The sequence below is a fragment of the Lampris incognitus genome, chromosome 20, assembly GCF_029633865.1.
Source record: "Lampris incognitus isolate fLamInc1 chromosome 20, fLamInc1.hap2, whole genome shotgun sequence".
Lineage (NCBI taxonomy): Eukaryota > Metazoa > Chordata > Actinopteri > Lampriformes > Lampridae > Lampris > Lampris incognitus.
Window position 1 is genome coordinate 10,349,647 of NC_079230.1, and position 14,830 is coordinate 10,364,476.

The window sequence follows — 14,830 nt, forward strand, 5'->3', positions numbered from 1 at the left end:
TTCTCTCCAGCGTGAACACGTTGGTGTGTCATCAGGTGCTGAGCTTGGCTGAAGCTCTTCCTTCACAGCACACACCGATATGGTTTCTCCACAGCGTGGCTAGCCAGATGTTTCTCTGCTGATGTGCTGTAAGGTGCCGTATTTACTGGGAGAGAGAGAAAGACAGAAATACTCCAGATCAGAGATGAACAAATGGCTTGAGGTAGGTAGTGCAGCTAGGCAACTGTAATAAAGATTAGGGAGGAAAAACACAAGCTAAAGATGTACTGCAGAATTTTAGGCTACTGGTCGCTCTACTGAGCAAAGTGGGTCTCTGTACCATTGCAAAAATGCGAGCGTCATGTGATTTTCAAGCATGTGCATGAGGACATGCACGCATGCCACGAGCATGGAGCTGTTGCACTGCTAGACGATTTCCTCTGAGCTCATAGCAATGTCGGCAGACAATAGAGACGCAACTCAGTTTCTGAGAGCAAAACATAAAACCCGATCCGACATTGACTTGAGAAGAGCCATGGACACAAGCAGACTCCAAATAAATGTCAGAGCAGTGTTTGATCCCTGGAGAAAACTGAAGCTGGAGAAAGGATTTCATACAAATGTGGGGGTGGCATTCTTACTGGACTCTGTTGTGAGTTGTTACTTTGTAACTGGTCCAACTCTAATGCTTGTCCTCTTCTGGACTGCCTTTTGTAGAGCCGCATTCTCTTATCAAAAATAATTTGAGTTTTCCTGTACTGATCCCTAAGTGACTTCTGATCAATGGGTCCTTACATTTTAGAAATCCCCCTTCTATCTGTCTTTTATCATTCCAAAGTTCTTTGGGTTCTGCACTCCCATATGGCTTAGTCCTACCCATTTTCTGATATGTCCCTTTCTGACTTCTGAAGCTGATTCTGAGTGACGTCCCCAGAATCAACTTCAGAAGACTACATCTCAATAGTAGCATTAATTTTAGATTTGTGCATGAACAAAGAATGGTCCGGTAACCGGCGTCGCTCCCCTATAAGGACAATACAGGCAGGGTTATTGTTCAGAAGCTCAGATGAGGTGATCACTCTAAAGTCAATACAAGTGTCCAGACAATCATGGGGGGTTATTATATAGTCTGCAACTGCTTTTCTTCTTGATGACATAGATCTAAAATTGTCATTAACGGGATTTTTTTCTGCCATTTAGGACACATTTGCAGTCCCTGAGAAATTCAAGGAGTGATTCCCCATGACTGTTTATGCTACAGTCTATGGCCACGTGAGGTGGAACATGATCAATATCAACTATACAGTCATATACACTGAGCAGCCAAAACATTAAAACCACCCACAGGCGAAGTGAAAAACACTGATTATCTTGTTATAATGGCACCTATATTAGGCAGCAAGTGAACAGTCAGTTGTTGAAGTTGGTGTGTTGGAAGCAGGAAAAATGGGCAAGCATAAGGATCTGAGCGACTATGAAATGGGCCAAATTGTGATGGCTACACGACTGAGTCAGAGCATCTCCAAAATGGCAGGTCTCGTGGGGTATGCCTGGTATGCAGTGGTTAGTACTTACAAAAAGTGGTCCTAGGAATGACAGCCGGTGAACCAGCAATAGGGTCATGGGTGTCCAAGGCTCACTGATGCGTGTGGGCAGCGAAGGCTAGCCCATCTGGTCCGATCCCACAGAACTGCTGTAGCTCAAACTGCTGAAAAAGTTAAGGCTGTCTATAATAGAAAGGTGTCAGAAACACAGTACATCGCAGCTTGCTGCAAGCGCGCTGAACATGCGCACAAAGTTTTGAACTGCTCACTTGGTTTAACAAACACTGACGGGCCAGCCCCATGCTCACCAAACAAAAACTGCTAGAAGTACTGACCTTTATGCAACAGGTACAGGAAAATATTTGGACTGTATCAGACAGCGCTACCGTTGTCATATGTAATAAATGTGCAACAATGTTAGTTACAAAGAAAAAATATGTATATTACTTGTTACACCAAGTTATTGATCAATTCGTGCACTGCTCCACGTGACATCTGGTGGGGCCAGGCTGCACCGACCCCTAATGTAGAGACGCCGCTGCAGCTGCCATAGCACCCAGAGACTGGCTGTTGGAGTGAAGCTGCAAATTTCACAGACAAGAAATCACTGACCACAAGCTTATGAAAAATTTAATATACAAAATTCTCAATCAAAGGAATTTTTTTTTAATATTGCAAAATAACTGTTCAACATTCTTAAGTCTGTGGAAATATTACAAAATTTAGATTTAAAAATGTACCTATTTTTACTAAACAGCAAAGTCAACAAGAGGCCTTTTCAAAATAAATTCACACGTTTTGATTTCCGCTTCCAGTGTGGGGAAATGGTGGTGCGAATTCACGTTTGCAGCGGCCTCACCCAATACTGGTGTGGGAAGATGGCGGTGCGAATTCACGTTTGTGGCAGCCTCACCTAGTACCGTCCAGGCAGTGTCTTTGTCCACATCTGTGTCTAACTTTTCTGGGAGAGCTGGCACTGGATTGGCTGAGAGAGCTTGATCTGCTAGGTCCTGTGGGCCCAGGGACCACGGCCCTGCCTGGAGCTGCGCCCTAGGAGGTAACACCAAGGGCGGTCTGACAAGACGCGGAAGCAGGGGCAGGCTAAGCTAACTGCTAGCCCATGCTACCGCCTGGTGGAGATAACCAGTAACTATACTTAGCACAAAAAGTAAGGAAATTTGTGTTCGGTTGATTATTTCTTTGTTGCAACAATGCTTCTTGGCAATAAATCTTATACCGTTGGAAAGCCTGTTTATTTCCCTTTTAAATGGCGCCACATGCATTTGTGGGATGAGCAGCAGAGCTGAGTATGTGGGTTGCGCCCATGAAAAATTTGCCAAATCTTCTCTGCCAATGCCAAACAGCTTATTTTGCTGTTGCTATTGACTCTTGTTTTGAGCTTCTAGCACCCCAGAAGCTGACAATCAGCTGCCTGATATAAGATTTATTGCCAAGAAGCATTGTTACAACAAAGAAATAATCTACCAAACACAAATTTCCTTACTTTTTGTGCTAGGTTTATTTACAATTTACCATATTTTGCTCTGTATTACAGGTCTGTGTAGTAAGACCCCCAGTACTGCTATCTTCCCATTGCGGGTCATTGCTGGAGGGCAGCATTTGAGTATATGGCCCTGTCGGTGTTGTGATGTTTTGTGGAGGATGGGGAATTGGCCGAAAGCCTACGGGCCTGGAGGTGCAACTGGAGTGCCCAGTGATTTCCTGAGTGGGGGGAGGTTGTGGTGTGTGCGATGGAGGATGAATGGGCTGCAAACCAGCTATAAGTTGTGGGGGGACAGTAGTTTGGTGGTGTTGGGCAGTGCCTTTTTCAAGGTTGTGTAAATTGTTCAAAATACTTATTTTGGCCTGTTGCCTCCTGTCTTTATCCAGTCTGTGCAAGATCGGCACAAGGCTTAGTGCAAAGTGGTAAGATTCATCAAGTTCATCATCTGGCATATGTGGTTTGGGAATTGGCTCTTCAAGAATGGACATCAGCCACTCCCCAATGTCTGAGGTCTGTGGCCTCCTCCTTGTGTCATTTGTAGCACGTTGGGCCACTGCCGGTCTGGACAGCCGCTCCCTGGGGCTACGGGACCTAGAGGGCCTTTCCCTCTCCCTGGAGGTTGTGGGTATGGAAAGCGACGGGGTCGGAGATCTAGATGTGGTCCTCTGTATTTGCTGTAAATTACCAGGGGTACTGCAACTGGATGGTTCCTCAGATCCAGATAGCGATTGTGGGGTACCACATCTCTCCCTGTCTTCAACATCCACTATTGGTGGATTGCACAAGTTGCTTTTTGAACTATATAAAAACAAAAATCAGCAAAAACAACAAGAAACAAATTAGCCCTTGCAATTCCTTTATGTAGGAATAATTTGCATAGGAAATTCACAATTTTAATTTATAATCTCTCACCACCTTTGCAATACACCATGAAAACTGTGTTGCTATAGTCACCGATACTGTTATCACATTGGTAAAGACTAATTATTTCATGAAAACTACACTGGATAAAATAATTTCATACAGACCTTCTTGGCCGTAAGTGGGGCAAAAGGAAGGACATTATCTCTGTATACTTCCAGTCCTTTTGATTGCCACCGGCTGATCCACTTGGCAGATTTTTTTTCCTGCTTCTCACAAAAGCATCCCTTAATGCTTTCCATCTCACCTTGCAAACATCGACTGAAAGAAAGAAGAGAGGCAGATGAAGAAAAGACTTTCCCATGTAAGTTATCTTTGCTTTTTTCGTCCCTCACAGGTACTTGTCTTCCGGGGACTCACTGGTCAGCCGAGCGTTCAGCTGTCGCCAAGGGTGAACAACTGTCATCAACTCTGTCCTCATGGTGTGTGCAGCCATTGAAAAAGTGATGGGGGCCCCTCTGTAGCCACATACCAGTGATGGGGGTGCCCCCGTAGTACATACCACATGGTCGAAACCGTTGCTGGTTCAAATACAGCCAGCGACCTTTGTTGCATGTCATACCCCCCCCCTCCCACTTCCCGTCTGCCTTTCACTGTCAAAATAAAAAATAAAAAATAACAATAATAATGGCAAAAAATAATCTTTAAAAAAAAAGTGATGATGGAGAGGTTCCTAAGGAGGTGGCACAAGGCTTCTGGGGAAAAATTGAATTTCCAAAATCGCCACACGGGCACCACCACTGTCTGGAAGCAGTACTTCAACTGCAAGAAGTGGGGGACTCCAGAAGAACCGGCAACGGTGGGGTGTATGCCGGATCAGATTTGGGGAGAGGAATGGAGACCAGAGCACTTAATGTGCCACCCAGTACCTCTCTGTCTGGTGCTGCTCACATGGGTGATGTACCATTCTTTATGGTGGGTGACGCAGCTCTCTCACTGAAGCCAGACTTGATGAGACTATACCCCGGACAGAACCTCACTCATCGGAAGAGCTTTTCCAACTTTCAAGAGCAAGGATGGCGATGGAAAATGCCTTCCGCATTCTGGCCTCCGGGGGGAGAATATTTCATCGCAAAAATAAACCTGCACCCCCAAAATGTGGACACACTTGTGGTGGCTGCATTTATCCTACACAACTTCCTGCCTGCCCCCAGCAAAAACCAGAGGTTGCTGGATGAGGAAGAGCAGCTAGGGAGACACATGGCACCAGTAAGAAACATGGGGGGAAACAGGGCATCAAGGGAGGCCTGTAATGTGAGGGAGGTCTTCTACACCTTCTTCAACTCTCCTGAAGGCAGTCTGTCTTGGCAGGGCAGGATGGTGCGATACCATGACCAAAAAGGTTATCGTGGACCCAAAGAAATTGTACATATTAGTTTGCAAATAGCTCTCTGTTGTTTTTCAGATTTGTTATTAATCTTTTTTTTCCTCCCCCTTTTCTCCTCAATTGTAGCGGGCAAATTACCCCACTCTTCTGAGCCATCCTGGTCGCTTCTCCACCCCCTCTGCCGGGGAGGGCTGCAGACTACCACACGCCTCCTCCGATACATGTGGAGTCACCAGCCGCTTCTTTTCACCTGACAATGAGGCGTTTCACCAGGGGGACATAGCTCGTGGGAGGATCACGCTATTTCCCCCAGTTCCCCCTCCCCCCCTGACCGACCAGAGGAGGCGCTAGTGTAGCGACCAGGACACATACCCACATACGGCTTCCCACCCGCAGACACAACTAATTGTGCCTGTAGGGACGCCCGACCAAGCCGGAGGTAACACGGGGATTCAAATCGGCGATCGCCATGTTGGTAGGCAACAGAATACACCGCTACGCCACCCAGATGCCAAGATTTGTTGTTTTTTTTATCATGCTAGGAAAAGATTGTAAAAAGGTGATAAGTGATTATGCTCCCAAAGACAAGTTATTGTTGTATTCATGAAAATTTCTTTTTACAGTGTCTTCTTTTTGAAAATAAAATTTGAGAAAAAAACATTTTTGTCTGAGAACTGAAGTCTGCCCAAGTATTCTTGTCAGCACATTCACAACATTTAAAGGTGTGGCTGTAAAACTATCACCCAAACCTTGTCATCCATAGGAAAAGAGGTCATGCCACTCTGTAAAGCCATTAATCAGCAATTCACATTTGCATAAGAAAGGCTAGTGTAAGGACGCCCACCACAGTAGACTGTATTTGATATGGTATTATAGTATAACCCTACAATACCATAGCTAAGTGAAGTTTTTTTCCAATGCTCTTCTATATTTCAAGAAATGTAAAACAACATCATAAGTAACAAATGGTTAAAATGAAACATAGTCTAACTGAAAAAAATTATACAAACTACCTGAAAAGCATCTTTACAAAATGTAATTATTTATTGATACCACTACCACTACTACTACTACTACTACTAGTACTACTTTCGGCTGCTCCTGTTAGGGGTCACCACAGCGGATGATCCGTTTTCCATCTCTTTCTGTCCTCTGCATCTTCCTCTGTCACACCAGCCACCTGCATGTCCTCCCTCACCACATCCATAAACCTCCTCTTTGGCCTCCCTCTTTTCCTCTTCCCTGGCAGCTCCATATTCAGCATCCTTCTCCCAATATACCCAGCAACTCTCCTCCCTCCACACATGTCCAAACCATCTCAATCTTGCCTCTCTTGCTTTGTCTCCAAACCGTCCAACCTGAGCTGTCCCTCTAATATACTCGTTCCTAATCCTGTCCTTCCTCATATCCCAGTGAAAATCTTAGCATCTTCAACTCTGCCACCTCCAGCTCCACCTCCTGTCTTTTATCAGTGCAATTGTCTCCAACCAATATAACATAGCCGGTCGCACAACCATCCTGTAAACCTTCCCTTTAACTCTTGCTGGTACCCTTCTGTCACGAATCACTTCTGATACTCTTCTCCACCCACTCCACCCTGCCTGCACTCTCTTCTTCACCTCTCTTCTGCACTCCCCGTTACTTTCAACAGTTGACCCCAAGTATTTAAACTCATATGCCTTCATCACCTCTACTCCCTGCATCCTCGCCATTCCACTGTCCTCCCTCTCCTTCACGCATAGGTATTCCGCCTCGCCCCTACTGACGTTCATTCCTCTTCTCTCCAGTGCATACCTCCACCTCTCCAGGCTCTCCTCAACCTGCACCCTACTCTCGCTACTCGCAACTCTCGCTACGCTCGCAACTCTCGCTACAGATCACAATGTCATCCGCAAACATCATCGTCCACGGAGACTCCTGCCTGATCTCGTCCGTCAACCTGTCCATCACCATTGCAAACAAGAAAGGGCTCAGAGCCGATCCTTGATGTAATCCCACCTCCACCTATAGCAAATAATACCTCACAGGCCCTGTGAAATGAATGCACGGTTACTGAACTGTTTTTTTAATGGGTTTTCAAGGTGGATAACTACTGAATGGCTCTTTACAAGTACTTGACTGTACAAGTCGCATTCATTAAGTCAGGCAAAATCACTTACTTATATGGTAGCTAATTACTAGGTTTTACTCACCTTCCACTCCAAAAACTCCTCCAATCGAATTCCACGCCTTGTCCTTTCTGGTGTTGTCCTTATAAAAAGGATCTGTGGCGTCATATAACACCTTGTGTTTTTCCACTTCCAAGATGAACCTCTCGTTGTCCATGGTTTCAAAAATCCTCTGACTGGTTGACTTCAGGCCTGGTGCCACAGGTTATGACGTAATGTTGATGTAGTGATGTGATATATGATCGGGAGTCTGCACAGGGTGTTTTATTTTGAAAATTGACCGGATGCTCTATGCCATTCCTATGTCTGACTTAGGAAATCACAGAAAGTTGAATCAGTTCATCTGGACACAACGTTTACTGAGAGAAATGTTTCATCACTCATCTAAGTGACCTCTTCAGTCTCAACTGACTGCAGGTATCACCACCCTCATGAACAATACAGTGGCATAGCGACCGAAACCAACGAAAGTTTCAAATGCAATTAATATGGGCGTGACCATTAACTAGGTCGCTGTTCACCCACCTTACATTGCTGTGATTGCAAACATTCCCAAATCCTCTGTGAATAGCACACATGGCCACTGAAACTCTAGTTCGTGGTCACGTCCATATTTGCATATGAAACTGCTCGTTGGTTTCGGTCGTTATGCAGCTGTATTGTCTATAAGGGTGGGCATAACTGCAGTCAGTCGAGACTGAAGATGTCAGATGAGTGATGAAATGAATCTGTCAATAAACGTTGTATCCAGATGAACTGATTCAACCTTCTTTGATTTTCTTACCTGGATGATTGAACATACATCAAGACAGTTGCAATCACAGCATTGTAAGATGGTGACAGATGTACTCTTGTCCCCCAGTTCAGGGATGGTCACTCTCTCTTCACATAGATGGCCTCTTTGACTCCCCATTCAAACCAGCGTTCCTCCCTATCAAGGATGTGCAGATCCTCATCCCTGAAAGAGTGGCCACTGGCCTGTAGATGGTGTAGACTGTGGAGTCCTGGCCTGTCATGTTAGCTCTTCTGTGCTGTGCCATCCTCTTGGCCAGCGTCTGTTTGGTTTTCCCGATGTACAATTCACGGCAATCCTCCTGGCACTTAATAGGGTACACTATATTGCTCTGTTTGTACAGGGGGACCCGATCCTTGGGGTGGACCAATTTCTGGCCCATTATGTTTTGGGGTTTGAAAGCAACTGAGACGCGGTGTTTGAAAAATGCACATCTCAACTGTTCCAACACTCTGTCACATATGGAATCACTACTGGTTTACCCTTAGGCAGCTGTTGTCCTTCTCCTCTCTCTAACCCGTCATTTTTCACATCCTACCTGGCGATCTTGATATGGTTGCCCAGAGTTAATGTGTTCTGTGAAATGTGGTACCTCCTGAGATTTAATTTCAACCCACGTGTCGTCCACAAATCTGAACCAATGGCTAGGTGGTCTCCCTGGATCGGACATCAGAGCCCTTTTTCCCACTTACTCCATATACAAGTTGGCCACTATAGATGAAACTGGGTCACATAGCACACCCATGCTTCTGTCTATAGTACTGCCCCCTATAAGAAGTACGTGGAGTGAAGACAGCTTCGGGGGCAGACCAACTTGGTCAGTGTTAAAGGTGGTCCTATTGCTAAGGGTGGGGTCATTTTGTAATTTCATACGGACTACCTCCTACCTACTACGCTGGTTTGAACAGAAAGCCAAGAAGCCATCTACGTAAAGCGGGAATGAACCTCCCTGAACCGGGGGGGCAAGAGTACATGTGTCACCATCTTACAATGCTGTGAATGCAACTATTCCCCAATCCTCTATGAATAGTACACACTGCCATTGTAACTCTAGTTAATGATCATGGCAATTTGCATACGAAACCGATCATTGGTTTCGGTTGTTATGCTACTGTATTGCTTATAAGGGTGGTGATACCTGCAGTCAGTTGAGACTGAAGAGGTCACTTAGATGAGTGATGAAACATTTCTCTCAATAAACGTTTTGTCTAGATGAACTGATTCAACTTTCTGGGATTTCCTTACCTGGAATACTGAGCATGCATAATGACTTGGGAAATGTGATTCAACTTACACTGCTCCAGTTGGTCTAGGGGCTCCTCCTTCACCACAATGGAAATGTCCAGTGGTGTACCTGAAAAAAATATTGAGACGTGACAAAAGATTAACCTAACTCTAGAATCACATTTTGGACAGTGTTCCCTGCTACAGAGATAAAAGAGGTCCAATATTTTTTCCATCATAATTCTGAGTTGAAATAAAAGAGAACAAAGAACCCTCTGTTCATTTTACTGATGGAGGTCCTGGGAAGAGCTAACACTCAATTTTTGGCCAAAGGCTCTTCTTTAGCAAATACACAGACAATCTAGGCCGAACTTAGAAGAAGAAAACACAAAACTCTCTAAAAGCTAGAGAAATTTTGGGTATGTCTTTTTCTGTGATCTGGCTCAAACATGAAGGCACTGTTTAAGATAAACTCTTAATCAATGCGGATGTGCATTCTGCTACCGTTACGATGCTAAACTGAAAGTAGCGGGACCACAGTGAAACATGCTGTGATGTCAATGGGAAAACAGAGAGGAGAAAAAAGGGGGAGGAAAAGTACAACTTACAGATGCCCTGCTTGTTTTCCAGTTGCCCTCTGACATCAGGAGAAAAGTCTCCCACTGGGTCTGGATATTTAGCTGGAGTGAGGTGGTCATTGGCTGGATCGATGGATTGGTGGACGTATGGGTTGGATGAATGGGTAGATGGATTGACGGACAGACCAATAAATTGATGATGGATGGATGGACACAGATGGATGCATGGATAGATTGAAAAGCAGCAATGGGCAGCTGAGTTTTGAAAAGCACCTCATTTCTTAGCATCTGTATTTCAGTTTTCATGTGTTTCAGTTAGTTACACATATCAACCAGTTTCAACAGTCTTAGCTGTCTTCTCTATCATGTGACTTACAGAGTTCTTGCTGATCTTCGTCTTCCTCTTTCACTAAGATGGCTGTGTCTGCAGATCAAAAAGATTAAGAGGTTAAATCTCCGCAATAAGAAAGTGTGTTTTGCTACATAACACCATAATCCCATTGCAACCAATTCCCTGACCATCCACAAATAACACCTGTCATAAAAATAAGTAACAAAAACAAATCCATATTAATACAGAAGTTTATTCCCATCAAACAAATGAGAAAAGAGCAAAGCACACCGCGGAATATGATGAATTAATCTAGTTCCTATCAAATGGACACATTCAAATGGAAGCACGTAAACACACACATATTCTCACCATCTAGGGATTCATCCTTCACCGTAATCAAGGGTCGAGGGGTTGCCATGGCAACCAGGTGGCTGGGTGTCGAGTCCATCTAACGCTGGCGACACAGTCTGAAATATAGACCAATAGGTTATCCGTTTGTGCTGCTTTCGAAAAGCTTACCTTTTTCATTTACAGTCGAGAAACATTACGGTAGAAAAGAAAATCGGTGCAAAAGAAAACAATGCAACAGCTCAGACGGGCCACAGCGCCTACCTGAGCGGTGCGTGTGCGCTGCAGAACCTCTTGCTTTTCATTCTGGTGCCCATGTTAACAGGTTAGAGCATCCACACAGCCCGCGTGAGCGGCGTGGCTGCAACGATGCATGAGGCGCATGGTTCAGCAAAAACATGGTGAAAATGATCAGTTGATGGTCATATTGACATCATACCAGCAACATTACATTACATAACTGACACCTTTCACTATAGTTTCAACGTCTATATCTGTAGAATATGTCACAGACATGAAACCCCCCCCCCACTTTTCTCCCCCATTTGTACTTGGCCAATTACCCCACTCTTTCAAGCCGTCCTGGTCGCTGCTCCGCCCCCTCTGCCGATCCAGGGAGGGCTGTAGACCACCACATGTCTCCTCCGATACATGTGGAGTCGCCGGCTGCTTCTTTTCACCTGACAGTGAGGAGTTTCACCAGGGGGAGGTAGCACAAGGGAGGATCATGCTATTCCCCCCTCCCCCCTCCCCTCTGAACAGGCACCTCGACTGAACAGAGGAGGCGCTAGTGCAGCGACCAGGACACATACCCACATCCGCCTTCCCTCAAGCAGACACGGCCAATTGTGTCTGTAGAGACGCCTGACCAAGCCGGAGGTAACACAGGGACTCGAACCAAGATCCCTGTGTTGGTAGGCAACAGAATAAGACCGCTATGCTATCCGGATGCCCAAAATTTTTTTTTTTAAAAACCATTTTAGCAATGGCATGTTAGGAGAAAGTGGAAGCTAAAGGTGTACTATAGAGTCATAGCAGAAACCCCATGTAGGCTATAATTACATTATGTTAATAAGTTAACAGAACATTAAGGGGGGGGGGGGTAACCCCAGATTTGCGAATTGAAAAAACCTCACGGAATATTATAATGAAATGAAACATTCGATTATTGATGGCCATGGTCAAAGGCAACCTCAATGTGGAAAGATAGGGCTGGTAGCAGCAGCGCCGCAGCAGCTGTCTGTGTGGACACCACACATGTGCAAGCCGCAGCAGTTCAGCGAGGTAGCAGTCACGCACAGGATGTAAGTCGCGTGGCCCAAGCCTAACCACTAGCCTATCAAAAGGGCATTAAAAAACAAAAAAACATCCAAGTAAAATGCATTTTATGCAATTTCCTTATTTTGTGTTGGGGACCACACATGTCTTTTTAAGTGCGATCACATCACTCATCTCTAAAAAGATGCAGTGAAAGGCAGTCCAGTTGAAAAGGTCTGTAATCCTAACAGCTACTGACATGATAACCTGACTGCGTTACACATAGGGTCTCAACAGAATAACCCCATCCTCCAATCAATCAATCAATCAATCAAATCTTACTTTATTCAGACACATGGGTAGGTCCATATTAAAGAGAAAAATACAACAACACAAAACTATAGCCAACAGCCGTTCACAAGTCCACAATGATTAAAAGCTATACAGACATTTGTTCCAGTGTTTCCAGCAACAAGGAGTACCTGGTGTCACCTTGTGTAGGCCCAGTTAAGAGCATTATAATTGCATTCTTGGAATCGATGAATCAACACATAAATTTGTGCATTACTAGTCACAAACACATGACTTGTACTTGTCCATCTTGGAAGCTCGAGCAAGACTCTGAACGCATCATTACATGCTACCTGCAGCTTTTTCATTTCTGCTTGGCTATAATCGCACCCCAAGTGAGCAGTACAGAGTGGAGTACAGTAGGCCCTAACAAGAGCAGGCTTACCCTCATCTGTACACATATGACATTTGCGTGCCAGCATATTGGCATGTGCATACAGTTTGCAACACTGGCGCTGCACATCATCGTCATCACACAGATCATTCCCTGATGATGTGACCCAGATATCTGACTTTGTTCACCACGTTTAGTGCTTGTTCTGCCAAAAAGAATGATTTTGCTGCTGATCCTCCTTGGTTCATTGACATATACGGTTGATCCCAGTGTATGCCTCTTAGATGTGCGCATGCGTAAACGAACTGCGACAGCGTGTACAAGCAGGCCGTTGACCCCTGTACTTTTCTGCGTGATAAAAAATAATGCAGCATCTTGCCGAAGAATAAGAGGAAGACACGATTTTTTCACTTTAGCGGGGACTTATATTGGTTTAAGTGAATAACGCACAAGTGATGAGTAGTGTAACTACTTTTCGGACGAAGTAATGAATAAAGTGCATCACCCAGGTGGGCGCTACACGTTGGTGGTGCTTGAAGTGAGTTACCCCCTTCAATGTGAAGGGTATTGGGTGTCTAGAAAAGTGCTATATAAATGTAATGATTAGAATTATTATTAGGTGGCACAGTGGTTAGCGTGGTCTCGTCACAGCAAGAAGGTCCTGGGTTCGAGCCCCGGGGTAGTCCAACCTTGGGGGTCGTCCCGGGTCGTCCTCTGTGTGGAGTTTGCATGTTCTCCCCGTGTCTGCGTGGGTTTCCTCCGGGGGCCCCGGTTTCCTCCCACAGTCCAAAGACATGGAGGTCAGGTGAATCAGCCGCACTAAAGTGTGTGTGTGTGTGTGTGTGCGCGCGCGCGCGTGTGTGTGTCGCGCCCAATGGCTGCTGGGATAGGCTCCAGCATCCCTGAGAGCGGGATAAACGGTCCGGATAATGGACGGGATGGATTATTATTATTATTAAAGCGTTTCCATTACAATTGAGAGGCACGACTCAAACCTGTGACTCAAAACTAAAGTCACCGTCCTTAGTCCGTAAATTTACACATCAAAAAGTGTAAAAAAAAAAAAATCAAGTCGTGTACACGCTTCATAGCACAACCCTATGTCTCGTTATAACCGTCGCTCGCAAAACGCCGTGCTTTCTCATTCTCTATTGCGAACAAAGCGTGCAACGACATATGTGTATTTGGATTGGGGGACATGGAGATAACAAACGGAGCCGTTCGTAGAAAAAGAGGCCGGCGACAACAACGCGCACTTTTGCCCCCAGGAGACTCTCCTCTGCGCAAAATCGGCGCAGATCTAACGACGGTCATAGCTCGTCTCGACGAGTCGGTGAACTCCTTTACGTTTACCACGACACGACAAGAGCTGCGCTCGACCAACTGCAGCTATCATACGTACCCGCTGGGCTCTCCCCCGGCAGAGGAGCGCCTCCTCATCCCGCTGAAGGAGTGAACACAGCGGTCACCCGGAGCAGCTCAGGCGCTGACTGGGGCCGAGCCAAGGCGGCGGCGGCGGCAGCCGGTACCGTTACAGAGCCGAGCAGTAACCGCGTAGGAACTTCTTTTACGTCGTCAAAACATATCTTCCCGACAGCAACGCGGAACCCTCATTAAAAACACCGCCTAACGCATATCAACCACATCCGTTGGTATAATGACGTTGGTTTTTGGGGGGTTTTTGCGGCTATAAAAGCGCTGTGTACATATAGCCCATCCATCCACCGCCCATGGGAGCGGCCATGTTGGAAAGAGGGGAACGCCTGCGCAGGTTTTCGTTTCCAAGGCGACGGCGTCGAAGCCTTAAAGGGGCAGAGCGGAGTCGGTGAAAGGCGGAAGAGACGGCCGCTCGTCGCGGCGCCCTCTGGTGGATGAGCTCGAAACAGAAAATCCAGTGCAAATGGGTCCCATTTGGTTTACCAGTCGATTATTTTGAGAAGGAGCTTCCCCCTCCCCCCTCCCTGTTTGTCGTGCAAATCATGTTGCGCCAAATAAGGTCAGTGTTTAACAAGGGGAATTATAATAGTCCCAGATCGGGGGTTTAATTTATACCAAAAACAGACCGGGGTCGGTGTCCCAGAGGCGGCAGGATGATAAAACCCCCCCCCCAACATAGGCGAGACATCAACCTATTGAGAAGACCTGCTTGATTAGTTGTTTTTGTTCGT

At 45.7% G+C, this 14,830-nt stretch overlaps 1 protein-coding gene across 1 annotated transcript; it reads right to left on the reverse strand.

The window, feature by feature from the left end:
* Positions 1 to 2,044: 2,044 nt before the first annotated feature.
* On the reverse strand, positions 2,045 to 14,281 carry LOC130130986 (uncharacterized). The gene is made up of 9 exons (XM_056300848.1): positions 14,065 to 14,281; positions 10,742 to 10,839; positions 10,415 to 10,462; positions 10,069 to 10,161; positions 9,531 to 9,590; positions 7,468 to 7,635; positions 4,056 to 4,209; positions 3,057 to 3,825; positions 2,045 to 2,104 (listed from the first exon to the last, which is right to left on the reverse strand). Exons 2-9 carry the CDS (start codon positions 10,818 to 10,820, stop codon positions 2,045 to 2,047), a joined length of 1,431 nt encoding a protein of 476 aa, XP_056156823.1. The 5' UTR covers positions 10,821 to 10,839; positions 14,065 to 14,281.
* Between the last annotated feature and the right edge of the window lie 549 nt (positions 14,282 to 14,830).